At 48.8% G+C, this 25,480-nt stretch overlaps 2 protein-coding genes across 7 annotated transcripts in view; one reads left to right on the top strand and one right to left on the bottom strand.

Annotated features, from left to right (window-relative positions):
- Positions 1-4,148, top strand: part of NEURL1 (neuralized E3 ubiquitin protein ligase 1) — a 220,177-nt gene extending 216,029 nt beyond the window's left edge. The window contains exons 5-6 of the mRNA XM_067537188.1: positions 2,429-2,575; positions 3,192-4,148. Of these exons, the coding sequence (XP_067393289.1) occupies positions 2,429-2,575; positions 3,192-3,433 (389 nt within the window). The 3' untranslated portion in view covers positions 3,434-4,148. The remainder of the gene's footprint in view (positions 1-2,428; positions 2,576-3,191) is intronic.
- Positions 4,149-10,892: 6,744 nt separating this feature from the next.
- SH3PXD2A (SH3 and PX domains 2A) overlaps positions 10,893-25,480 on the bottom strand; it is a 340,171-nt gene continuing 325,583 nt past the window's right edge. For all 6 annotated transcript variants that reach the window (XM_067537043.1, XM_067537044.1, XM_067537042.1 and 3 more), the window contains one exon: positions 10,893-25,341. In XM_067537043.1, the coding sequence (XP_067393144.1) occupies positions 23,449-25,341 (1,893 nt within the window). In that variant the 3' untranslated portion in view covers positions 10,893-23,448. The remainder of the gene's footprint in view (positions 25,342-25,480) is intronic.

Here is a 25,480-nt window from a genome sequence, read left to right as displayed (position 1 = left end):
GGAAGGCGCAGCTTAGTCAAGGACATTGCAGGAAAGGCCTTCTCGTATGAAAAGAGCCATGGGAGCTTTAGCCTCCATGCAGAGGAGAGAGGGCCTTGCATTTTCTGCTTGTGTCTGAAAGACGTGCTGTGCAAAGGGAAGTGACTGGGAAAGGAGCGCTGTACCATGGCAGCTGCTGCGTCCTGCTGCGGGCACAGTTCGCTTCGATTTCGAAGAAGCTGCCTGACTTTGTCAAAGACAGCTTTGCCCTTCTCTAGCCGCTGCCCTGCGAGGAGCTCGGTGCACTTTACCCACACTGCTGAATGAAGCCATGCAGCTCCCCTCTGTTACAGGAATTGTCCCCATTTTACAAATCGCCTCTGTGCCTCAGTCTCCCGAAGTGGCTTGTGTCAGGTCACACAGCAAGTCTGTGGCAGAACGGGAACAGAAACCAGATTTCCTGTTCTTCCGCCACCAGGTCCTGTGTTCTTGGTGTATTTCCTCGCTAGCTAGGGTCAGAGGAGGGCTGTAACACGTAGGCAAGGTGTTTACCAGAGTTACAAATGAGACGAATAACGCCGCACGAGTGAGCCAGGTGGGCCAGGCACTCATTTCTCTTGCTGGTCAGTGGTGTCTACAGGGAACCTCTGGCAGAACAGGCTAGTTTTGTGCCTCCCATCCAGCGCCCTTCTCACAGGATGCCCCTTGGCTCCATTCAATGTGGGGCAGATACCTGGCTGGAGGCTGACATTTCATTACATTCCAGTTATCTGCAGCAGACTTTTGGGTGGCTTCATCTGCTGGACACCAGGATTTGTTTCTCGCCTGATTTGACGACAAAGTTCAGCTCGCCTCAGCCAGCCCCACAAGGAAACTGACGGCTTTCCTGGCTGCCTGTTGCTTTTGCACTTGAAAGCAGCCCCCGACTCATTCAGCGGCACTGTAGATCCCTCTGTCTCAGCTCCATATATGGTAACGTGAAGGAACCTAAGCGGGGGGCGGGGGGAGGTAGTAAAATTCTGATTCAGAACTAGCCACATTGTCTCTTCTACAAGAGCCGCCAGCTTGGAACGCCAGCCAAACCAGTTGCTCCTTTGTGCCTGTTCTAATCCCCTGCAGCCATTGGGGGCATAGGTACCACCCAGGCCCCCCCTCCACCTTCCTGGGGGGAAAAAAACCAAAACCCCTTGTCACCATACGGGATTGTCTTAATCCTCATCTGTGTTTGCCTCGGGCGAGACATTTCAACTAATTATTATTATAGCAACAGGGCGAGGCGCAGGCTGAGCCTGGGCGGGTTTGTAATGCTGCCTCTGGGGCGCGCTGGCGGAGCTGGCTGCTTCCCCAGCAAACAGCTGGGAAATGTGGGCCAAGGACCTCCTGCCTCCGGCGCCCGGGAGCAGGCATGCACTAGCGGAGGAGTCCATACACAGTGTGCTGGGAAAAGCGCGGCCCAAACTCAAGAAGGGATCACACTCAGACCTGCAGTGAGCCGAGGAAACGCCACTGACGTCAGCGGCCTTGCATCTGTTTGCTGCAGGACTCGGTGACTGGTTCTCGTTGTCCCGAGAGGTTTTTTTCCCCTTTGGCTACGTGGCAGGCTCCCACTTACATGCTTTCTTTGGGGTCAGCTGTCCAGACAGGGCCATTTCGCACAAGTCTTTCCCATTTTTTTCTCATCTCCCAGGCTGAGCGCCGGCGTTAATTTGCCAGCTGTTGCCCTTTAGCACCAGTAGGCCAGCACCAGCCAGGGGGTTCCCTGAGAACACCGGGGCTTCCAAACAGATGCCAGGGAGTGGCTGTTGTGAAAGCTAAGGAGGGGACACGGCGGGATATGCACTGACTTGTCTCAGGCCACACACCAACTCGGGAGCAGGGCAGGAATCAGAACTTGCGCTTTTCTGCCTCCCAGGCCCTTGGGCAGACAGCGCTTGACTGCTTGCTGTGAGCTGACTGGATTTTGCACTGGGTGCCTCCAGCATTCACTGCCAAAGTGCTATCTCGTGGGGCTCTGGTCCAGCCTGGCTGGCTGTGCGCTGGCTCTCCCGGCTGCCCAGGGTCCCGCCCCTGGATGTAACGCTGCTACGGCACTCGGGAGTGAGACTCTTGGCAAAGTTTAATAAAAAGGGACATTTAAAAATGCAGCAATCTTTACATCGGCTCAAAGGAATCCAGTTTATGGGGGCGGGGAGAGCGTTCAAACAGGGGCCTCTTTGATAGCAGCTGGAGGAAGGAGGCACCTTATTGCCCCTGGCTTAGGATGGGTTTTCTCACTGACATCAATAAGCCCAGGATTTCACCCCCCGCTCTCATGCTGATGAATGGATCAGCGTGAGAGCCGCACACCCATCCCCAGCCAGGTCTCCCCGTGCAGTCGTGGCGCCGGGACTGCTTACAGGAAGGAGAGCGTTTTTGAAAAACCCGTGTGTGTGTTTGTTTTCTTGTCCAGGGTCCACCATCTTGGCTGAGCGCCTGGGCCCATCTGCCCCGAGCTCGCCCACGTCGGCCCCGAATTCCCCCACCGTTCTCTGCACCGGGATTTCCGATCCAACACTGAGCACGTGCGGCTCTGGCCCGCTCTGCAACTCCATCACTGGTAAGTGTGCCCCCACCCTCCCACGGTAATGGGTCCCTGCCGTAGGCTGCCCTGCGGGTCTCTTGTTCACCTCCCATTAGCATGCTAAATGCAGGGTGCTGCGTGCATCGATGCACCTGGCAGCTCTCCAAGTGGATGAGGCAGAGACACAGGAAGTTCCTAAGGGAAGATGGCCTTGTGTTAAGGCCACAAGCTGGAGAGGCAGGACTCTTGTGCTTTAGTTTCAGTTCTGCCACTGATGCCCTGGATGGCCTTGGGCACGTCCCTCCCTCTTTGTGCCGCATCTGGAAAATGGGCATCATAACTCTGGCCCTAGCTCACCTGAGCTGTGGTGAGGCCCAGCGTAAAGGGGGCAGAGCTCCTAGCATGGCAGCAAACAGCTCGGCACACTGTCTAGCTGCACGGCTCTGATACTAGTCCCAGGGCAAAGTTGTGTTACTCCCCAGCCGCATCCCTTGCATTTGTAGAGCACGGCCCATGCGAGGCGCTCTGCCCCTTTACGCTGGGCCTCACCACAGCTCAGGTGAGCTAGGGCCAGAGTTATGATGCCCATTTTCCCCTTTACGCACCACAGCTCATTGCTGACTAAAGAGCGACCCTGTCCCTTGCATTGCAGGCACAGCGCCAAACTCGCCGGTCAGCATGCCGGAGTCACCCATCTCCCCGTCGGGCTCAGGGGTCTGGGGGGACGAGTGCACCATCTGCTACGAGAACGTGGTCGACACCGTCATTTACGCCTGCGGACACATGTGTCTCTGCTACCCGTGTGGGCTGAAACTCAAGAAGATGGACAACGCCTGCTGCCCGATCTGCAGACGGGCCATCAAGGATATCATCAAAACCTACCGCAGCACTTAGCCCAGCAGTACGGGGGGGGGCGGACATGGAGTCAGAGACGGGGGCTCTGTGACATGCAATGTCTGAACCAGCCCAAGGATGCTCGAGGCAAGGGGGGGGGGGATAGGTACTGCTGGTGATTGCCCCCTCCCCCAGCCCATGGAGTCACTGGCTCTGAACTCCAGCACGTCAGGGCAGGCCCAAGGACCTGCGCTTTCCAATGGATTTTACATTTTTATCGCAAGAAAACAGCTGGCGCTGGGCTTCCTCTTCCAGGCCATGCGCCGGGACGGCTCGGCGGGCAGGAGCGCTGCAGGGCGGAGCGGAAAGGAGGCCCTGGGGGGGCGACGGACCCATTCTTGCTCGAGCTTCTTAAAAGCATGGGGCTGGGTGGGCCATTGGGGCTGGCTCGGCAGCCGTCAGGAATGCTGCACGCAAGGGAAAGGCTAGCAGGCGTGAACTGAGACCCCCAACCCTCAGAAAAGCCGCCCCCCCCCCCCCCCGAACCCTGCCGGCTGGATGAGCCTCCGCCAGCTGGTGCCCGTGAATGGCCAGAGCCATGCTGAGCAATGCACGTGTTGGCCGTTGGATTTTTGTTACTGGAGAAACACACTGGTGACAGCTGGAGCCGGGCGGGCCCTGTAACAGCCTCTAGCCCGGAGCCTGGCTCTGCGCATTGCCACCCAGCGAGGCGGCAGCCTTGGGTTATGTTCGCCCTTTAGCACCCCCCCCCCCCAGCTCCCCCCCACCTGCCTGACTCACGCCAGCAGCGCCCGCTGCATGACTATGAACCCGCTGTGGTGCCCCGTGCTCCTTCGTGCTCCAGACCGTTCCCAAGCAGCACGAGGGCGTCAGTGGGTCTGATTTCACAGGCCAATGGACTCCTCCTCCCCCCCCCCCACCCTCCCACTCGGCGCCTGTGAAAAACACTGCGGCAGAATGTACACAACCCCCCCGGCTCTGTGTCTATGAGCTAGTGTTCATGTAATCGCTTTGCTTTAGAGGAAGGCAGCTTGGCTGGTGAGGAGACCTCCTGGCCGCACTGAATGTGTGACGGGTGCTCAGAGCAGCACAGACGTAGGATGGGATGGATGCACAAGTGAAAAAGAAGGAAAGTGGCCGGGGGGGGGGGGGGGGGGGGGGCGGCGGGCGACTTTCTTTTATTGCAAGCTCGTCATTAACGTGGCTTTTGCTGCCGCCCCCCCGGTCAGTTTCAGAGCAGCCGGAGTCTCTGCGTCATGCCCATTTTTTGTGTGTCCGCGATTCCTTAGCCTGTGCCCTCGCGTTGTCGGCCAGTGTAGCACTGGGTGGCCGGCTGGCTCTGCTGGGGCTCACGCACGCCACAATCATCTCAGCGTAGGTTGGGCAAGCCCAGCTGGTCTGCGGCAGCAACACCATCAAGGCACCTGTCAGCCCGCTGGGGACTTGGTGCCCAGGACGTGCAGGCGGCTCATAGGGGTGTCAAACGCTAGGGGCAGTGAGCTTGAACCACCTTAACACGCCCCAGCTGGAAACCAGCTGCCTCTGAGCAGGCTCCGGTTAGCCACTTCTTAGTGCTGGCCCTCGCCCAGCTCCGTCCGTGGGAGGCCCAGCACAGCCCCAGGGTGCAGGGCAGCGTTAGGCGGAGCAGGCCTGCTGCTTTTTCTGACGGCAAGCACGCGGTGGCCCGTTTTGGGCTGACTGGTTTCTCGGGGCAGGGCCAGCAGCGCCCGTTAATGTGCTAATGGGCCCAGACCAGTCAGCGCAGCCGTAGCCCAGGGTGGCAAGCGACTGGGCTCAGCCACCTTTGGGCCACGCCTGCAGCTGGGCACGTCCCACGGACTGCAAGGAGCTCGGCGGCCCAGGGCTTGTGTTTAGTCTGCGCAAGGCTGGTGGGCCCTTTACTGACGCAAGCGCACAGTCCTGGCCGTGCGGCGATGTGAAACCACAGCCCCGGGTGCGAGAGTAGGTCGTTATTCCTGGGTGCAACTCAGGACAGGGCCCCCCCCCCCGGGAGATGCTTTATTATAAGCAAGGAAGTGGCTCTGCTCAGTAACAACCGCTGCTGCTCCAACGCCCACGCTGCATGCGCGCGACCTACTTTTCAGCTCTGCTCCCAGGAGGAAAGCAGCCACGAAGACAGGGCCCGGCTACACCGGGGCGCTCAGATTTGTAGAGAGCTGAGCGTGTAGGAGAGCAGCTGCCTGCCCGAATGTGCAGGGCCCAGCTCCGCCGCTGCTGTAAACTGCCCCAGTGCTGGTGCTAAACTGCATCACAGCAGCTGGGCCAAGGCCTGGGCCTGACAGTGAGATACACGGCCAGCCTGTGGTTGGAGGAGCTCGGCGGGCTGGGGGGGACGGGCCGTTACAAGCAGGCGAAGCTGTTACAGCTGTGAGCCCAGTCCTGGCTGCCGGCCTTGGGTAAAACTGGTGGGACCTGGGCAAAAAAAAATCAACCCCAGGCTCCGCCGTTCACTCACTGGTTTGGTTGGGCTTTTCAGCATGACGTTTCCTTGTCACAGGCTCACTGGCCGGTGGGTGGGGAAAGGAGATCCTAGCAGCACAGTAATTAACTAATACCTAATTAGCTCCACAATGACGTACTGTCGCAATGGAAGCTGCTATTCTCCCCAGGCTGCAGCTGGCGAGCTCCCCCCCCAATCAACAAGCTGGCCCGTGTGGAATTGGGGGGGGGGGGGCCCATCACGGTGTCTCGCAAACAATGCGACTGCTCCAGCCCCCTGGGCCCGTAGATTTCTGCCACGCGTCCCACATCTCGGCTTTGTTTCTCTATAGTAGCTTTTAATCTGTAACTTGAATGATGGGGCTGGCATTAACCCCCGTCCCTCCCCGCCCCCACAGCACCAGCTTCCCAGCCCGGCGCCTGGGGAACCGAGCCACGCTGGGCAAAAGCCGCCTCCTGAGGCCTGCCTTAGTAACTGTGTGAGGAACAACACTGCCTCCCGGCACGGCGGGCGCTGGCGGCTGCATGGTTACATGGGACATTAGAGGATCAGCGGTGCCGAGCTCCTGCAGCCGCTCAGCTCAGAGGCTTGGGTACAGGGCGTGTCGTGCCTCCCTCGTATGTACCACAGCACTGCGCCCGTCGCTGCGTCATCACATCAGAGCGCAGGGGCTAAGCCCCCCCTCCATGAAAAAGCCCTTTGAAGTTACTGGGGCGCCGTGAGTGGCCCAGGCCTCGCTGGAGCGAGAGGTTTGTAGGCGTAGGCACCAAACTCCCTTGGGCTGGGCGTTCCCAATGGGAATACTGCATCACGCCCACACCCCAGCCGCAGGGGCAGCGCAGGCCAGCTGAGCCGCCGGGGCAGGTCGGTGTCCATGCGGGGGGGTGTTCGGCCCTGTGCAGTAAGCGCACGCAGCTGCCCCCAGCTCAGTCCGTCGCACCCCAGGGCGGGCCGGGGGCGTTAGCGGCCCCGTAGTTACGTTTGAAGGAGGGCAGAGCTGTCCCGGGGCCCTGCAGAGAAAGGAGCAGGGTTCACAGGGGTTTGTTTTACTGTGGACCAAACGCCAGGCGTTAGCAGCAGCGTCTGTGTCACGGCACCTGGCCCGGCTGCCTGGTGCCCGAGCCTGGGTCTGGCTCAGGTTTGAGCCCAACCCCCCCTTCTGCCATGCTCAGGAGCCTGCCCAGCCCGTGGGGCAGAGGCCAGGCACCGCAGTGACCCCGCCCTGGCATCGGTTTCATTGGGGGTGTGTCGGCTCCAGTCCTTGTTTTATTTTACAGCCCTTTGTTCATGTGCAGGTAACGGGCAAATCCAGTGTGTGACAATTGGCAAAGTGTGATTGTGAATAAAGTTGATTTTCGGTCTCCCAGCGCAGCGTGCGGCTGTGGTTATTGGCGCCTGGCTTGGGGACAGCGCAGGGCTAAGCCCCCCCCATGTGAATTGAGTCCCAAGGTCCTTGCAGCTGCCGTCATCAACTCCCCCCCCCCTTAGGGGCACAAGGCAGCTGAGCCCACTGGTATTTCACACCCTACGCCCTGTCTCCGCCCACGGCCCCTATAACGCATGGGCCGGCCCCTGCGCCGTGGAGGAGCAGCCCTGCCCCTGCCTCGCCGGCTGGGGGGGGTGGGCGAGAACTAGGTTCACCTCCTTGCTCCTTAGCGAGCACAGTGGGATTTGAAGCTGGGGGTCGTCGATGCTCTGGGGGAAGGTGCTAGCTCCCGGAGCCAGTAGGATACGGGGCAGCTGTTGCCAGCAGCGCTGTAGGGATTCTGCAATGTGCCGGGGCTGCAGGCCTCAGCAAAAAGGTTGGTGCAAAAGGCTCCCTGCCCACCCAGCGGAGATCAGGGGGACAGACACCTGCAAGGGCAGGCAGGGGGCTCGGTTGTCCCAGCAACCGGCCTTGTCGAGAAACGCGCACAGAGTTTTGCAGGGAAGACGGGCCCCGCCCGCTATTCCATCACACGCTGCCGGACGGCCGAGACCCAGCTCCTGCAGCAGGCCTGGGAGCCACCCTGCCTCCAGCCAGGACTGGGCCAGGCCGGTTCCAGTTTGAAAGGGGTGGGATAAACCAGGCCTAGCCGCTTCGGGTACTCGGGTGAGTAGAAGCACGACTCCGCTTCCTGCAGCGTAGACGGACCCCTAGTGGCTCCCGGCCTAGCCTGTAGGCAGCACCTACGCTCTACTCTCAGGGGAGGCAAGATGCCTCGCTGGGGCCACGCCTGGCGGACAAGAGAGTTTCTCGCCCCCGCAAGCCTCTTGCTTTGTCCCTGGAGCTGCCAGCCCGAATCCCTGCAGCTGGCACAGGCCTGCGCCCTGGGCTGCCTGAGGAAATAAAGCCCAGCGCCTGCAGCTGGGGCCTGGAGAGCTGATGCCAGCACTGGAAATACTTCTGCCACCGGCTGCCTGGTAGCTGCTGGGGCATGTTGTTTACATTGCTGGCTCACCTGCCAGCCCCCACCGGGCTGGGGCATGCAGTGGCCCTGTGCTTTGGGCGGGGTGAGGGAGCGGCACGCCCCACCGTCAGAGGAGGGGTTTTTTCCATTGCAGTGACGGCCCCTTGCACCCACTCCCCAGCATCTCTGCTCTCCCGCCTCAGCTGCTACTGCTGCACCTAGGCACTCGCCGGCCTGCAGGAAACCCCACCGGAGCAGCAGCTGCCCCAGTCCCATTCACGAGGACATGGACCTGCAGGAGAAAGTTATATCCCAGAGCCCTCCATCTCTGCAGGCTGCTCCCGCCTGGGCCCCTGCTCCTCCCCTGGTACTCAGAACAGGCGTGAACTTGAGGGCACCAGCTCACAGGTAAGGTGCCTGATGTTCCAGAGCTGCCCTGGCGGGAGCAGGGCTGGGCTTAGCTCCTGGGAAAAGCCCAGAGTGCAGGCAGGCTGTAGCCCTCTCAAAACCCAGCCAGAAGGTGGAGTGTAGCCATGCTTAAACAGCACCATCTGCTGGCCGACCCATAGGACTACATGGCTCCCCCTGCAGCAGGTAGAAGGTGGGGGATGAATTCACTACAGCAAGGGGTTGGGCTGTCACACCTCACATAAATAAATAGACTTGGCTACAGCTTCTCTCTCTGCTTCTGAATTGTAAAGAGCAGCAGGTGAGGGCACGTGGCTTAGAGACTGGTAGTGGGGTTGTCGCTCCCCTGTTTTGTGAACAGCGGCAGGCAGCGCTGCCTAGGAAGGCAGAGATCGGATCAGCCCCGGCAACAGGGAGTAGAGATAAAGACGAGCACTTAGGAAACATGCCCTTGATGGATTTCAATTGTAATCCCCAAGGCCTCAATTGGGGTTTAGCAAACCTCTCTGACAGGTGGGGGTGACCCTCTCCAGTTCTCTGATTTGTTTTAAAGTCTGCCAAGGCAAAAAGGACGTTCCACTCCCTATTCAAAGGGACACCATCTTTTGAGGATCAGGTGAGTCCTATGTGGAAGGAGTGAGGAGGTCACTGAGGTTTCTCTCTCTCCTACAGCAGAGCTGTTCTCTATAATTAGTTGCATTACCAGAGTATGCAGCAACCCCGATAGACCAGGCCGCCCTGGGCCAGGTGTTTTATAAACACAAAGAAAAGTTGCCCTCTCCCTATCCTAGTTCTACAGCCAGACAATAAATGCCTTTTGTACTACTGCCCCCTAGCCCATCCTCAGGCCAGCAGCCTGCAACTTCTCACATGCCGGGGAGGGGGGGGTGGGGGGAGGAGAGACACGCTATTGCCTTCAGTGGTGGCGGCAGCAGGTCCAGCAGTCTGCCAGCATGAAGGATTGGGGGCCGTCTGCGCGTGAACCAGGAGGTGACTGTATCTCACTGATGAGGGATTCAGGCTCTGTAGTGTTTGTCAAGTGCTTCGGGAAGAAACCTCCTCCCCACAAAAACAGCAACCGTGCTAAAATAAGATACCTGCTCAACAGTGAAAAAGTTACACAGCGCACTGGTGCTGGGGGTAAATCCTGCAAGGTGCAGGAAGTCAGACGAGATGATCACAATAGTCCCTTCTGACGTTAAAAGTCCATGAGGCTCAGCTCTAGGCGGTTTTATAGGAGATGTAGAACAAAACAAAAACAAAAGAAGGCAAGAGGTTAAAAGGGACACGCTGGGTCGCTAACTACAGATCTGCTGCCCGCCTAGCAAAAACAAGCCCGCTCCAGAGAAGAAGGGGTGTGTTTGACAAGTCACCTAGCCAAGGAGCACCGCTGAGCGGGTTTGCTGCAGGTAGCCTTTCCCAATCAGTTTAAGTGTGAGAAAAGCCCCTACACCTCTCTAAAGCAGCATGAGAAATCAGGGAGTCTCTCTTTTTTTGGAAATGGAACTCAGCGAACAGCTGCAGCTGAGAATCTACAGCAGAGGAAGCGGTCGATGCCCTGGGTATCCTTTGCTCCTCTATACAGCTCAGCCGTCAACACCCTCAAAATCAGACAAGGACCATCTACACAGGCCCCACGTCTGTAAGGGCCCAAGCACCTTCAAATCCCTCTGCAGTAACAGTAATAGTAATGGCACTCAAGTGCCCTAAATTCTTGCAGGATGAAGCCGGCACAGCTAATTGCCCAAGCGCCTTCTTTGCGGAGGCAGTGAGCTCGTACATTTCTTGGGCGGTTTTGAGCTAGTGCGTGACCCTCACTTCACATCAGCAGCCAGGACTGTCTCACGCTGTGGAAGAGGCTGTCGACCTGTCACAGGAGCCAGCTCCACTCATTTAGAGACACTAGCCTATTGGCCCCTGCTCCCCGGTTCTGGTGAGACACCCGGCTGGATGAGATCAAAAGGCGAGGTTAGATTTCCACTAAACTCCAGTGGGGCAGGACGGAGACAGTCTAAAGATGGAGAAAGGAAAGAATCGCTGCTACTTCCCTTCACCCCATTGTGGGGACTGTAAATACCACCAGCCCACCTGCTCTCTACTCACGCCTGAGCCAGACCAGGTTTTGCCATTGCACAAATGTATTAGCAGAATTTGTCCTTAGTTTCACGAATACAGTGAGTTCAGCCACAACAAAATTGCAAAGGGGGGGGGGGGCGGGGAAAACATCTGGGACACAAAATGGTCAAAAAAAACTTTATTTTTGTTCTTAGGGCATATAAGAGAAGATGTAAACAAAATACAAAAAAATTATCACAAACCAAACCTTACAATCTGCAAGCATTTGAAGACAGAGTATCCTTCCCCCCCACAGACCCTCAACATAGTAGAAGCCTGCTCAAATTTTAATAAGCAACAACTCTGACCCCTGAAGGTCCCTCAGGGGTTTTGCCAATTCCTAAAACCATGGGCTAGATTCCCTCTTTTAAAAGGACACTGCATCTTTGTGATAAAATATTTAAAGAACAACATAAATATTACAAATATAAAGATCCTATTTAGCACCACCTTTGGTCCAAGTGTTCAATGAACTGGGAGATGACCCCACGTGCAGCCTGCGTCGCAAGCCCGCTCTGCCCGAGACACTAAATATTGGAGTTTCACACTGCGAGGACGTGTAGTAAGACTGAGAAGGCAGCCCTAAACCTTTGCAAGTCCCTCACAAGCCTCTGCTGAGCACGCACAGGTGTGGAGGTGGCTGCTGTTCTGCGAATGGGGCATGCAAGGGACAATGATCAGTCTAGATGGCGGAAGGAAAGCCTAGTACGGGGCTGCAGCTTTGTACCATCCCTCTGCTCTACCACTGCAGACTGCTAAAGCAGGGAGTGATTTAAGCTGAGGAAGAGCTAGACAACAGCTTCTGCACCGAGTTTCCCCTTTCCTCAGCACTCTGCCGTGCTCCACCCGGCACAGACAATTAGAGGAGGCACTGCAGAGACAGGCACCAGGAGATTCAGCCCAGATACTCCAGTCTGAGACCATTGGTTACCAAGATTCATTTACTCCAAGGCGTGACCGTGCATTCTTGGTATGCAGGCAATACGGAGCTGCATGGGTTAGGGCTTTTACATCTTTCCACTCAAATCAAATACCCAGATGCCAGACCTGGCACTAACACGATCATGACCTATATACCGTGGTGATTTGTGACATTCCTTGGAAAAATCTGGGTCCATAAGCCAGCCGGCCATATTTTAGGTTCATCATGACCAAACGTTTTCAGACTGACGGTGCTACACTTAAGTCTTAAATAGAAGTGTCTTGATTTTCAAAAGGTGCTGAGTGCTTACAGCTCCCGTTCAGTGGGAATGGGAGCTGCTCAGAACCTCTGAAAGATCAAGCTGGTATTATTAGGTACCTGAATGTGGATTTAGGAGTCTAAAGATAAGCAACACCACTCTGAAATTTTTGGCAGACACATACACAATAGTCTAAGACATACCATGTTGCAGCTACCTTTGACAGATAACATATGGCTTTTATTCTTCATTTAATAAGGAATGCATGTACAGTTTGATCGTCACTGATTTAAATGAACACCACACGCACATTCATCTTGCTTGCCTGTCCCAGACAACACTTCGCTAGAAAAGTGAACACGACGGCCACCACTTATTCAAAAAAGCTGCAATAGGATTGGTCAAATATTGCTGGGCAAGATGTATTTTATGAATGTAACAAAACTGATACAGGAAAGGAGGCAAATGACACAGCTACCAGGCCACTGAGTCCCACACGGGTCAGCAGATTGGCTGAACCCTGTAGCGTCAGCAGGAAAAATGTTTGGACCTCATATAGTTCCAATCACAGCTATTAGGCTTGATTTGTATGATGTCCAGTAAAGAAATGACTGGGAAGCCAGCTCTGGATTGGACAGTAGGATGAGCCAGAAGAATAAAGGCTAAAACCAAAGTCCTTTGCTGGGCATGGACTATGCAAGGATTATGTTTTACCAGAAGCCGGGCTACAGTTACCTTGCTCACAGCCAGAGCAGAACAATGAGCATCATTCTGCCAAATAAACCCCACTGAAAGGCAGAGATCCTTAGAATTGGACCTATACCAACAAAATGACTTCTCATTAGAATATCACGCTGGATAAAGCATGCTGGCTGACTAACCAGCACTAGACCACGGACGGAAGACACACAAAGCTTACTTGGCAAAGAGGTCATTTTTCCACTTTGGATGCAGTCCCTATTCTTAGTGGGTAAAATGAATTCCTCTTTGCTAATCAGAACTCAATGCCCTATAGCAAGCTGTTTAAAAGGCAGCCTTGGAGGTTGATCAAATTGGCCTGGAGTTTTTCCGTCATTTCAGACCGAGATCGTTAAGGTGTTTCACGGTGACCAGTTCAAAAATCGGCATTAGCAAATGGTGATGCCACCTGCAAAGCACATTTAATTGCAGGATTGTGGGGGGAGGTATTTTCTGTAAGTCACACAACTGGTTTACCAGTTGGGAAAGCAATTTAATGGACACATAGTTGCAAACTGTTTCCACGTGGCAAGTCACTATTGCAGAAGCAGGTCTATTGCACAAAACAGTTCCATCTCTAGTAAGAACAAAAGAAATAAAACACTGCAGTTACCCCCCTTTCCAGATCTAGCACCACCCCTGCTGCAGAACATTATGGGTCCAGTGCTGATTCCACTGAAGTCAACATCAAAATATCCATCAGTTCCACCAGGATCAAGATTTGGTGTTAAGAGATCAAATAACTTCTCAGTAGGCAATATTCACCAGGTGAAACTCTGCTGACTATAGTGGAGCCATGCCACAGACCAGCAGTGCATTTGGCCCAGCATTATTTCTTGAGGAATGCTTTCTCCCAGGTTTTTCTTCCTCCCTCAGCAATGAACAGCAAAGACCATCATTGCGTTACTTCACCTCTCCCAAAACAAGCTGAATTAACTCCCGCCTTCATCCTCTCTTTTAAAGTCTCTCAATTCTTCTTTCACTTATACTGCAACAGAAACCACATCCACTTCCAGAAAGCTCCAAACAAAACAGTTTCCACGTACAACAAAAATCAGCTTGACCACACACCAGGACCAGCCACACACTTCTCTATCTCATGCCACCAACATCCTCTCTAAGTCTCTCTCTCTTGGACGGTTACATTCCCACCCATCAGTCAATGGAAAGCTAGACCAGTACACTGCAGCGGTGAATGTCCAGTAACTACCATCACATTCAAAACATCAGCAACCTACAAAATCCACAGCACGGTGTTTACAACCAAGACTCACGTAGTGTTTGGACTTTTACACTGGCTCAAATCTTCAAACTCGGATGCCTAAACCTATGTTTAGTCGCAACTCAAGACAACATTTAAAACGCTTGCCAAACTTTATGCGCATGCCCAGGCAACACTGAAGTCAAGGGGGGAATTCCCACATTTAAAGTTAGGCATGTGTTTATGGCCTTGATTTACCAAGACACTTGAGCACCCAAATCAGAGTCCAGACTTTCAGAACTATTGTTACCACCCACAGCTCCCACTGACTTTAATGAGATGTTGGCTGCTCAGTACTTCTGAAGACAAGGCCACTTATTTAGACATGTAAATATGGATTTCGGCACCCACGTTTGTAAGTTCTGTCCTAATTCTCAAAGTCGACACAAGCAGGCGATCAGGTTGATGGGTGAGCCTCATTTATGTAGGTACGAAATTTCAAGTCCTGAGAACTGGAGGATTATACGTTTAATCCTCTTCTAAACACTGCCATCTATGGTAACAAACAGATGCAGGTTGCAATTAAAAAAATATGTAAAATAAGGAGACAGCATTTTGATGAGTGACAAGTTAACAACTGAGCACTTGGCTAATCAAGTCAGAACAAACAAAACTGCAGCTACTCTGTACACAACCCATTGATCATGCAACTCTCAATTCAGATTTCCAGAACAGAAAAAGCAAGTGCAATGAGACATAGACCATGCTTCCAAAAATACTCCTTACACCCAAAACCACCACAAGTCATTTCCCCTTTTCAGCACGCTTACCCAGTACACCATAAAACTGAGATGTCTCCTAGAGAATGGAAACAATTAGTAACTTGGTCCTTTTTTTTGGTTGGTCTTTGATTTCCAATGTCTTTTTTTATTAAATCATACCACCAATTGCTTTGTGTTTAAATATTGTTTTTCCAAGTCTTTTTCATTCTCCTTTTTCAACAGCCCCAATTTATTCCAATCATTAAAGCGTATCAGGAGACAATTTGAGGTTTTTTTTGGTTCAGGAAGAGGACTGCTTCTATGGATGGAAGAACTTGACCCAACTTGAATGTTACACGTTCTAGATTTAGAACAATTTGGCACGTGTGAGGTTCAAGTTCTGGGCTGACACATGGGTATTTGTTCTTGCTGTTTGTTTCTCTGATGACTGCAGAAACAGTTCAAGAATAAATTTTCAAGGAAGAATTTAACTGTTTGCATAGTAAAGGCTGCCAAGTGCTTAGAGTTTATATATTACACTGATCTGAAGACGTCAATGGCTTACAGCTACAGATATATTTGGTGAAACCTAAAGCTTATAATATTTACTTTTAATTTAAGTTCTAGAGATTTCCAAAAAAAATCCCCAAAGCCAACTGGTTTTCACACCCCAAATTATGGGAGGAAAACAGAACAAGAGAACCTTTGTAACCACCGAATCCTCCTGTATCAGAAGAGCAAGATCGCAATGGACAAAGTAAAACAACCTAATACATTTCCCAGCAGTGTCACTAGCAAAGGGCTATTTCAGAAAGGACGAAATGCCTGGTTAAAGGTCACTCTAAATGGATCTGGAATAGGCCTTTCTTGCCAGCTTTGACCTTCTGATGAACCTTGATGTTATCCATATCTCCCAGATGCACCAGACTCCTTGATCAAAATAAACGCAGAACACATTTGTCTTACCTCAGCAGATTATGAACTTCAGGATAGAGGTTGTCATATTTTATCATGAGGTGTGAAACTGAACATTTGGCAATAATGAAACATACTGTATAACTCAGAGCATTGATGTATTAAAATAAAACATACGTAGTGAAAACATCTGCAGTGTCAAACCCAATAATTTATGGCCTTAAGCATAAACATCCCTGGTTCAAATTTTATCTTCATCTAATCACCTCCCGCTCCCCATGCCAATATCGTTGTCCAGTTACCGCTTTCATCTCTTACCAAATTCTTATTTATTATTCTCTCCCCTTATTTTGACTCAGTAACAAACAGGAGTCTCAACACAGGACAGCAGTGGCTTACGCTGCAGAAGGACAGGTCTGTAAAACGCCAGTGTGAAGCTTTTAAAACAAAGTTTTATTTATTTAAATTGCACTCTCCAACTATAATTAAAGCTACCTGAATGCAAGAACAAACTATAAACACGTTGTGTGGGACCAGCCCAGCCCTGTGAATCGAAAACGGAAGAGACTAATTTATTCTGTCTGTGCCCATGTCGAGCCTGACCTAGCAGTTCCTGTCGGAAAATTCCCAATCACCAGGTTTTTTGTTTTAACAGGAGTTTTCCCTCCAGAAAGAACAGCAGAACTTGGGCTTCTATAGTGAGGATATTAGTGAAAATAATCTCCCAACCTGAACACACATGCACACACAAATGAGGGATCTAACTTTGTAGCAATTACGGACACCTGGTTCTACAGTTCTCGGCATTTGGTTACAAGTTGGGTCAGAGGAGATGGAGAAACAGCAACCGATAGGCCTGATCCCAAGCTCTCTGAAGTCGATGGAAAAAAAACTCATGTGCTTCAGTGAACTCTGGCTCAGACCCTACGTACAGTACTTGATCCGGAGATTACAATTCAACACAGCAAACACTGAGATGTATAGATGGATTGAGAGTCAAACCCAGGCACTGGCACGTAGAGGCTAAGGCCATGAAACATTTAAAAGACAAGCTCTCCAAACATCTGCCCTGTTGATCTCTCTGATGCCACCAAAAATTCAAAAGAAAAATGTAAAATAATGCAGAGACATTTGTTCTCAGATCATCCAATCTGTACCCGTTAAAGGCTAAAGTTATACACAGTAGCACCTCTTCCCCAGCAGACAGTCTCCTGGATTTCTAAGGGGAGAGCTAGTTTGAGAGACCCAGCCACTAGCAGCAGAACTGTAGTTGAGACTGAAGTGTTAAGTACGACCAGCTGTGAAGTGGATCATTGTATCTCATCTTGTTAGCGCTTCTTTCAAACGGGAGTCCCAATTTTGCTTTGATGTGCTGGGGAAGGATCTCTCTGAACTTAGATACTCCCACCAAAAAAAAAAAAAAAAAAAAAAAAGTCAAACAGCAGAGTTACATTACTGCTATGTCCTCACGGCTATGTTACATTACTGCTATGTCCTCATAAAACATTGGTTTTATGTCAGGGTAATTTCTTGATTTATGCAAAAAGTGTGAGAGGAGAATCAAGTCCTCTCCCCACAAACTGAAATGAGGTTACTCCGTTAAGATCTTAGTTCCTGTCTTGAAAGAATAAAATACCTACAAGGTTTTGGGAGAAGATGGTCAGCTGAGCTCAGTTTGGCTGTTTAAATGCGAAGGACTCGCCTACAACATCACAAGTTTCTGAGAAAAGCTTAAATAACAGCAGGGCATTGGTTAACTGAGAGGGAGGGGGAAGAAGTGAGCTGAGGGGCATTTCCCCAAGCATATTAACCTGCACAACATGATATATGTTCAATGAAGTCTGAAACCTTAAACCTCTGGTTTTCACATTTCATTTGAGTTTAGTGAAAATAATCCAGTTTTGCAAGGATGAGAGATTTTGCAGTTTTTTATTTGAAACAAGAGCTATTTTGGGTGAGATCTTCCTCTCAGAACAGTCCCCCGATTGAAAACTTCCTTTTGGAAATTTCCAATTCAAGAGTGTCAGCACTTCAGATCCAAAATTCATTTGTCCAAATTGATTGTATTTTTGCACATCAGACTAGGAAATCAAAATCCACTTTCCTGTCAGTTCAAAGCGACCATCCCTCTGTGACATTTCACAGGTCAGAAGTCACCACACAGAGAATGGTGAATTCTTTTTTGTTTGACAAAAATGAAGCGTGAAAAAAATGTTGCAAGTCAAACTGCCCTATTAATAAACAAAAAGGACAAGACGCTATTGAAACCTAGGCCTAAACCAGGAGAAATGTTTTCTCCCTTTTCTAAGTTACCATAAATTCTGAAGTTTAATGTGAGGAATTTGCTGAAAAAAATGATGTACTGAAAAAAAAGAGACAAAGATCATGCATAGGTGATACAAAGATAATGTGTCTCAAGGATGATGGTGTTATCATGCCTAATTAAGGGCACTCTTGTCTATTCCATCCATGGCTCTTACAACATGCATATATCATCCCCGCATTTTTGCTAATAGATATTTTGCTTATGAAACAGACTTTCTATTAAAAACCCAACAGACAACAATCCATATGTACCCAAGATGTATTTTCTTCCAATTGTCCCCTGACCTTCCCATTCCTCCCCATTTTCTTAAGAGTGCATGACTTTAAAAAATTACAGCTGTTTCACACACTGCGCTCCACTCTGAGTCCTGGATGAGGAGCCCGTTTATTCTGTGAATATTGCACTTATCCACTCATTGGATTTGTGTTTCCTTCAGCATGCAGAGTATTGGGGAAAAAAGTAACAAAAACATTAGTAAGATACAACACAGCAAAATATGAATTAACAAACTACCTACAAAGGCCTAAAATTAAACAGTACAAGTTCTACTCTGTTAATACTAGTAACGTTAAAATAATGAATGCTTTACCGAATTCCCTTGTGTTTCTCCTAAATGATCAAAGCAGTAACTTTTTTCTTTTTAACTGAGGAAAGCAATGACTATATATTACAATAACATACGCTGCACTAAGATCTGAAAGTGATTAAAAATAATTACATAATGCCTTCGTCAAGATCTACACTATTTCTATGTAAGGAATCTTTTGAGGCTCAAATTCTGAATTTTTAGTTACCACCACGGTGAATATGGAATAATTCCATTTACACCAGTTTAACTATGAGCAAAATTTGGCCTTTGCTTATCCAATCTTTGCTGAAATTCAAACTATGGCATATACTTTTTCTCTTTTTCGTTCTTTTTTTTTTTTTTTTAATTAAGACTTGCAATCAATCCAAATGAACACGTATCAGTTAAATACCAGGCAGTGTATACTTAACATCTTTTTTGCACTGAGATTGGGTTTTGCAAAGAACATCAGTCATTACTACACAGGTATTTTTACATTAAAATGCACATTTTGCAAGGCATAAAGGTTAAGCCAATTAACGGGAACAGCCTTCAAGAGGGTAAGGCTAAAAAAAAGTTAAGTTAATTTCGAGAAAGTCCTTTTTGAGATTAAGAAAACTTTTCAGGCATTATATAAACCTCAATAACGAACTCAGAAGTGCTCATTATTATTAAAGTTGCAGTATACAGCAAGACAAAAATGATTTCACATTTTTAAATTTGGCATCATTGAACAGCGTTTTGGACTTTTTTGTTTGCAGGTTCAATTTTCAGATTTTTCTTTTTGGAAAGCACGGCTCGACGATCAAAGCAGTCAGTTAGCCCAATCGAATGGCAGCACCCATCTCCTCCTACCATAAGAGGGCGCTCTTTGACTTCACAAAATACTTCAGTAGCTCTCCAGAAATTTTTTTTTTAAACTTGCTTCAAGTTTTTTTTTTAAACAATGCTATTTAATTATGTATTCACGGTTATAAAGTGAGGTTCACACATACATTTAAATATTGTTCATAGTCACAGTTTTGGCAAATTCAGTAAAAAAATTAAAGGGCCATTAACTCTTCCTGCATATTCCCCTGAGTCACCCTGCCAATTTGTTGTTGTTTTACAATCCCTTTTTTTTTAATTTAATTTTATTTTTTTTTTTGAGGGGGAGGGGAGTTTCCTTTCTCTATCACTTTATGGAAGATCTTAACAACCAAGAGGGGAAAATAGCTGGCTACACAGGTAAACAGTGAATCTGACTACACAAAAAGTGCTGTCATCAATTATAAAACTAGAAACTCTTCCTGTAATCAATTTCAGGTCCAGTGTTCTGGGGGGGAGGGGGGAGGGAAGAGAGGAGAGGGGAGAGTCTGGCGACACTAGTACATAGACAAACGTTTTTGCTTTTGTAAAACATCCTTTTAACCTGAAAATTATGATGCAACCCTCAAATTCAAGTGAAGTCTCGATCTGAACGTTCCCGAATAGCGGGGAATCTGGAGCTTGCCTTTGTGGCTCAGATTCATTTCTGAACCACAAACTCTCGCATTTAGATTCAAGTGCGTTTATTGTCACTTTCCATTCTGTTGGGCGCACTGGTGTGTAGTTTTTATGGGGAGGGAGCTGTTACACACAGAATTTGAACTTCTCAGATCTGCCTTCTCCTATGAAATCTGAAAGAAGCTTCACAGAAGTAATCATCAGTTGAGAGTGAGCAGAACTGACGCTGGAGAAAACCCTAGCAAGACTCCAGCATTTGCAAGTACTGATATTCTTCTGTACCATGTTGATGTAAGTCATTCTACACTGCAGCCAACGATGCTGTTGATAACTGGCTGGGTACAATCAGACACACAATCACAAAGACAGAACCATGTCCCTAAATAAGGGCAGGACAAGCAATCCATTGGTTTAAGGTGCAGTGGAGAATAAGTTATTGTATTGGCAAGTGGGGAAGGATGGGACAGAAAGACTTCGTTACAAAGTTTAACAATGGCCAATGGGCATCATCAGGTCACACCGGCCTTTGAGCACCTCAGTGATTCCACGGCCTTATTCAGAGCCCAATCTTGAGGTGGTAACAAAGCTACCCTGACACCCACACAGAAGGGGGAAGATTAGGCATCATGAAATCAATCCAGCCCCAGTGCAGGTTCCAGTGACCACACCGGAGGTCTCCTCCCACTCAGATTCTTTCATTTGCTGGATACAATCTGAATATTCCTAAATGGTTTGCTCTCCAATCAGAAACGTGTCTCTCTTTCTCTTGGCAAGAGCTCAAGTCATGCTGTACTGTATTTTGAGAGTTCAGTGGCTCCATGCAGAATTATCGGGAGCTGTGGTTTGTCTCCCCAGGAGATGACCGCCCGAAAGTGCTGTCAATACAAAACTTGAGCACATTTTTAAATAATTATAAATTAATTTTAATAAATATGTGCTTTTTTTTAAAAACAAATGAACAATTATATACTGCACCTTTAAATAATGCACTTAGCTCGCTGTCGGCTTTCATTTTGGTATTTTTATTGTTAAAGTGCATTAATTCAAAATAATGAACCACTTCCGCATCATTATTGTTAAACTAAACCATAACATTAGAGAAGTCACTAAGTCACTACTGTTAGTGCTGCAATCTAGCAGATAACTCTATGTATTGCTCTATTTAATACTGTCCAGCAGAAGAATAGAATACTTCTATTATAATCTCACAACAGCTCCAGCAGTCTTTCATGACTGCTACCATATTAGTACAACTAAAAATGGACAGAAGCATGAGAGATGGGGCTGCAGAGCCTCAGATAGACATCCAGTAAGATGTGGTTAACTGGGTATATACATATAAAACAAGGTAGAGAGAGGACTCTACACATTTTGATATGGGCTGTAGTGTAGATATACCTTCTCTCCTCCCCGCAACTTACGTTGGATCCAAGCAGAACACCTAACCCTCCTCATCTACTGTTACTCATGGATATAACTGTTTCAGCAGAACTCCATTCGCAGCCTTTGATTGCAACTTGATGGTTTTTCAGCTAACAAAGGGACGTCCGTCATGTCAACTGTAGGCATCTTTCCCTTGATGTTTTCATGGTGATTAGTTAAAAAATCCCAAACCACAAAATAAAAACGAGACCACCACATAAATTGTGTATCGGTTTGTTTTTTTTTGGCAGAGAAACACTCCCTATAACACACACAATACTGTGCTATTTTAGGCCCCACCCCACCCCGGTTCCATCTAACTAAATCAGAGCCTTTATCTTCCCAGTGCCAATTGATAATTGGTATGAGGTTTGACTGGAAAATAAAAGGGCATGTATCATTTTGTGTAACACCAGCAGTGAAAATTGACTTTTCCCCTTTCAAACAGGACACAAAAAGGCTGCCTCTTCTTTAAAGAAACTGGACATTGATCTTCAGTTAAATGGTTAACGAGCCCATCAAAAAAACTGCTAAAAGCAGGATCTCAAATAGAGCATGGATTTATAGTGGCTGATATTTACAGTACAAGAGCTGGCTACCTCAGTAACAACTCTGTAATCCAAGCCTTTTCCAAATGGTTGTATATTTTCCATCCCCCTCATCCCATGTGTCACGTTTTAAAGCATGAAAGTTCTAATTAACACAAAGGAGGTGAGGAGGAAGAGAGGCAGCTTTCTTGTTAGTCACATTGTAGATCTAATGGCTTTGTCATTAAATCTCTCTTGGAGCCTGAAAATCCCATGTGATCTTTGCAGTACAAATGTACTTTCTGGATGCAAGTGGGACCAAAAACAGAAAACTGGCTCCTACTTTAAGGAAAGTCTTTTCTGGTAAACCAATGCGCGCGCACACGAAAATAAAAATAAAATAAACCCAGACTGCACAGGAAAGACAAACAAAACAAACAAACAACTCCCCCAAAATATACAAATCAAAGATTGTGCAGACTGAATTCCATGGCTTCCCTCCTGCCCCTTTGTAAACGCTGATGCTGCAATAGGTTATGGCTGTTTCTAACTAGCTCTGCAGGTCCAGGAACATGCTCCACTTTGTATCAGACAGTGAAAGCAGAAGTTGCACATTTGATGGCTTTTCTTCTTGGAGACCTGAGGGGCATTTTGTATATTTCAAAATTGTGACAATTTGGAGAAACCCAACTCAGGAAAAAGAATCAACATAGATCTCTGGGCAGGAATCACCACACTGAACTAAACAAGGAGTATTTAAAGTAATCATTGTTCACAAAATTGTGTCTGTGGGTTTGTTTTTGTGGCGTGTTTGCAAGCACCTGGTAGCCACACAGGCCTTAGAAAACCTGCAGTTTCAATTCAAGAGCCTAGACACAGAACAAAAGGCAGCAAAAATCCCCCTAATGCCTCCTGAACTTCATTTCTGGAGTTTAGTAATAATGACAAAACACGGTTGAAGTCAGAGACCAAATCTCTCCACGATGAAAAGGCTCCAACGCTGGAACAGACTGTTGAGAAGAGTGAAAAAAATCAGAGCTTCTAGAAAGGGCAGGGGTTCTCCCATATTTCAGAAGGAAATTCCCACTTGCTTTGCACAGTTAAAAGTTGTGAAAACACATTCAAAACTTCGGGATATTCCACGTGGAGATGAGAGGAAGCAGAGATTCTAAAACATCTAAGTTTGGCACTAAACTCTCCCACCGATTTACCCGAGTGGATGCATCAGTTTGTCTTTCGCAAAGGCACACGTTTGGTTTCCTACCATTAACGACAAGATGGGACGTCATACCCTGTTACACACAGATTAACAGCTTCACAAAATGGCTTTTGACTATGTTGTTTCTTCTTTCTCTTTGCTTAAATTCCTTCAAACCATGTTAATTTATAAACCTCTCCAAAACATAGTCAACTTCTTTTCCTCAGCATAGCTTGATCAGTCAGTCCTTTTTCACAAACTAGAGCACAGGGAATTTTTTCTTTTGTGTAGCAATTTTTTTTCCCAGATGTACACAGCAGGAATAGTATAAATTAGGGAATTTAGAGATATTGCAACATTAATTCTTTTTCTCCAAATAATTTGAGGGCACCCAGCCTTTAAATGGTTTCCCACCATCCATGATCTGACAGTACCACCAGCCATTCGGGTTCCTTTCCAGGACTTCCATGCAGACGCCTTCCTGAAACCCTGCAGTCTCCTCATCCCCCTCATAGTCCGCAATGGAAACGTAGACATCCTTGAGGTTGTTGTGGATGAATTGGGATTTTTCAATGGGCTTTGGCCGCACGGTGGACACTGGGATTCCATTTCTCTGGGTGGGTAGGTTAGAGGTTGTCTCCAATCCCTCCACGCCCTCAGCCTGCTTTGCCTTCGAGTCACCGAGCTGTGGTCGTGCACTGCCGAAAGAGGAATTCCGGCGGACAGCCCTTAGGTGGTCTGTAGTAGTTAAGGATTCGTTCCTGCGCAGGGAGCATGACAGGTTATTATCCTTTGGCGGTGGTGAGACAAACACCGACTGCGGCCTCACTGCTAACTGTCTCACTCCATTCCTCATTTTCACAGATCCTGAATTTTTGGAAAAGCCGCCAGGGGGTTTACTTGGAATAGGGGGCATTGTTCTTTTACTCTGGTTGATGGTGTTCAAAGCCTGAACTCTTTTCTCTATCTTCTCCAAGCTGTTTGACTTGCTTTCATTTCTTCTGTTCCTGGCCAGAGAGAGATCGGTCTCTGTTGCTGAGGTTTCTTGTTGCTGGTTATCAGCGAGTACCAGATAGTGGGAAGGAGCCCACCCTTCCATGTCTCCATACCTCATGTACCACCACCCGCTGGCTTGCTTTTCCAACACTTCCACTTCCACTCCTGCTGGAAAGCAGATTTCAGAATCCTGAACCTTTTGGTAAGAGTCAGTGGTCACATAGAAACATTTTGAGTCATTCTCTTGCTCTGTCTTGGTTGGATGGTTTGAACAGAAAATGGCATGGGACGGAGATGTAATGAGATCTGCTGAGCTTCTTCTAAAGGAGTCTTCTTGGTTCTCAGGAGCTATCTGTGGAGGGCTTTCAGACTCTTCACTTCTTGAACCTTTAAGTCCACCTCTGAGCTGCCCAGTTGGCCTCAGCTGACGCCTTAAAGTGCTGATATCCATTCTTTCTTGGCTCTGAGAATCTGCCTTATTGAGGAAGGGTTTGGGTCTAACAATTGGCTTTGCTTTGGTGGAGGGGCTTTGTCCAGGCTCCTTCTTTGCACTGGTTTTTGGCATGCTATGTAAGCCTACATCCGAGGCTGACCTGGGTTTTATCTCATCACTCCTGGAGTAGTGACATTTTCCAAGGTCGGGCTGAATGCTTTTGTCCGATTTGAGCTTCAGGAGTGATGATCCGGGAGAACTGGAACATGGAGAGTTTCTTCGGATGAGAGAGAGCGAGGAGCTTTTTTGGGAATCTGAGTCTCCGCTAGATTCTTTACATGACGAACTGTCCTCCACATAAAGTCTGAATCCCTCATTTTCATAGATGGTCTCTTCTTCGTGGGCAACATCCTCGGACGACTCGCCAACTCTGAACTTTGCCCTCTGCAGAGATGACACAGTGGATGGCTTGAGTGGCTGAAACAGACGTTTTTCCAAGGAGTTATCCTCTCCAGGCCCCTCATTGACCTCAGACTCTGAGTCAAAGCCAAAGGCAGGCACATCATACTCTGGTTCTTCATATTTGAGCTTTTGTGGGGAGTCCTGAGCATCTCCTGATAAAACAGTCCCAGGAGCGGTTCCTTCTTCAGTCTCTTTTGGTTTACTGGGAGGTGCTGGGGGAGGGACCTTGGGCCGGGTTAAAGTACTGGTTCTTCTGTTTAAGTGGGGCTTCTTTCTTTTATCAATATAAGATGCTGGAGCCCAGCCTTCTTTCTCTCCAATCTGTACATACCACCAGCCACCAGAGTTCTTATCAATAACCTAGAGGATGATGATTAACACCGCCATTAGTTTGGAGAATTAACCGGTTAGGATCTTTTTTCTTTCAAGCCATTATCTAACATTTGTACAATGCTCTACAATCACAAATATAATTTTGCACTGTTGTACTGCTTAGGCT

Source organism: Emydura macquarii, unplaced genomic scaffold (genome assembly GCF_026122565.2).
Source record: "Emydura macquarii macquarii isolate MOO-44397 ecotype Brisbane River unplaced genomic scaffold, CSIRO-AGI_Emac_v2 contig_3692, whole genome shotgun sequence".
Lineage (NCBI taxonomy): Eukaryota > Metazoa > Chordata > Testudines > Chelidae > Emydura > Emydura macquarii.
Note: the sequence above shows the minus strand (reverse complement) of the source record. Positions and strands in the feature narration are given on the sequence as shown.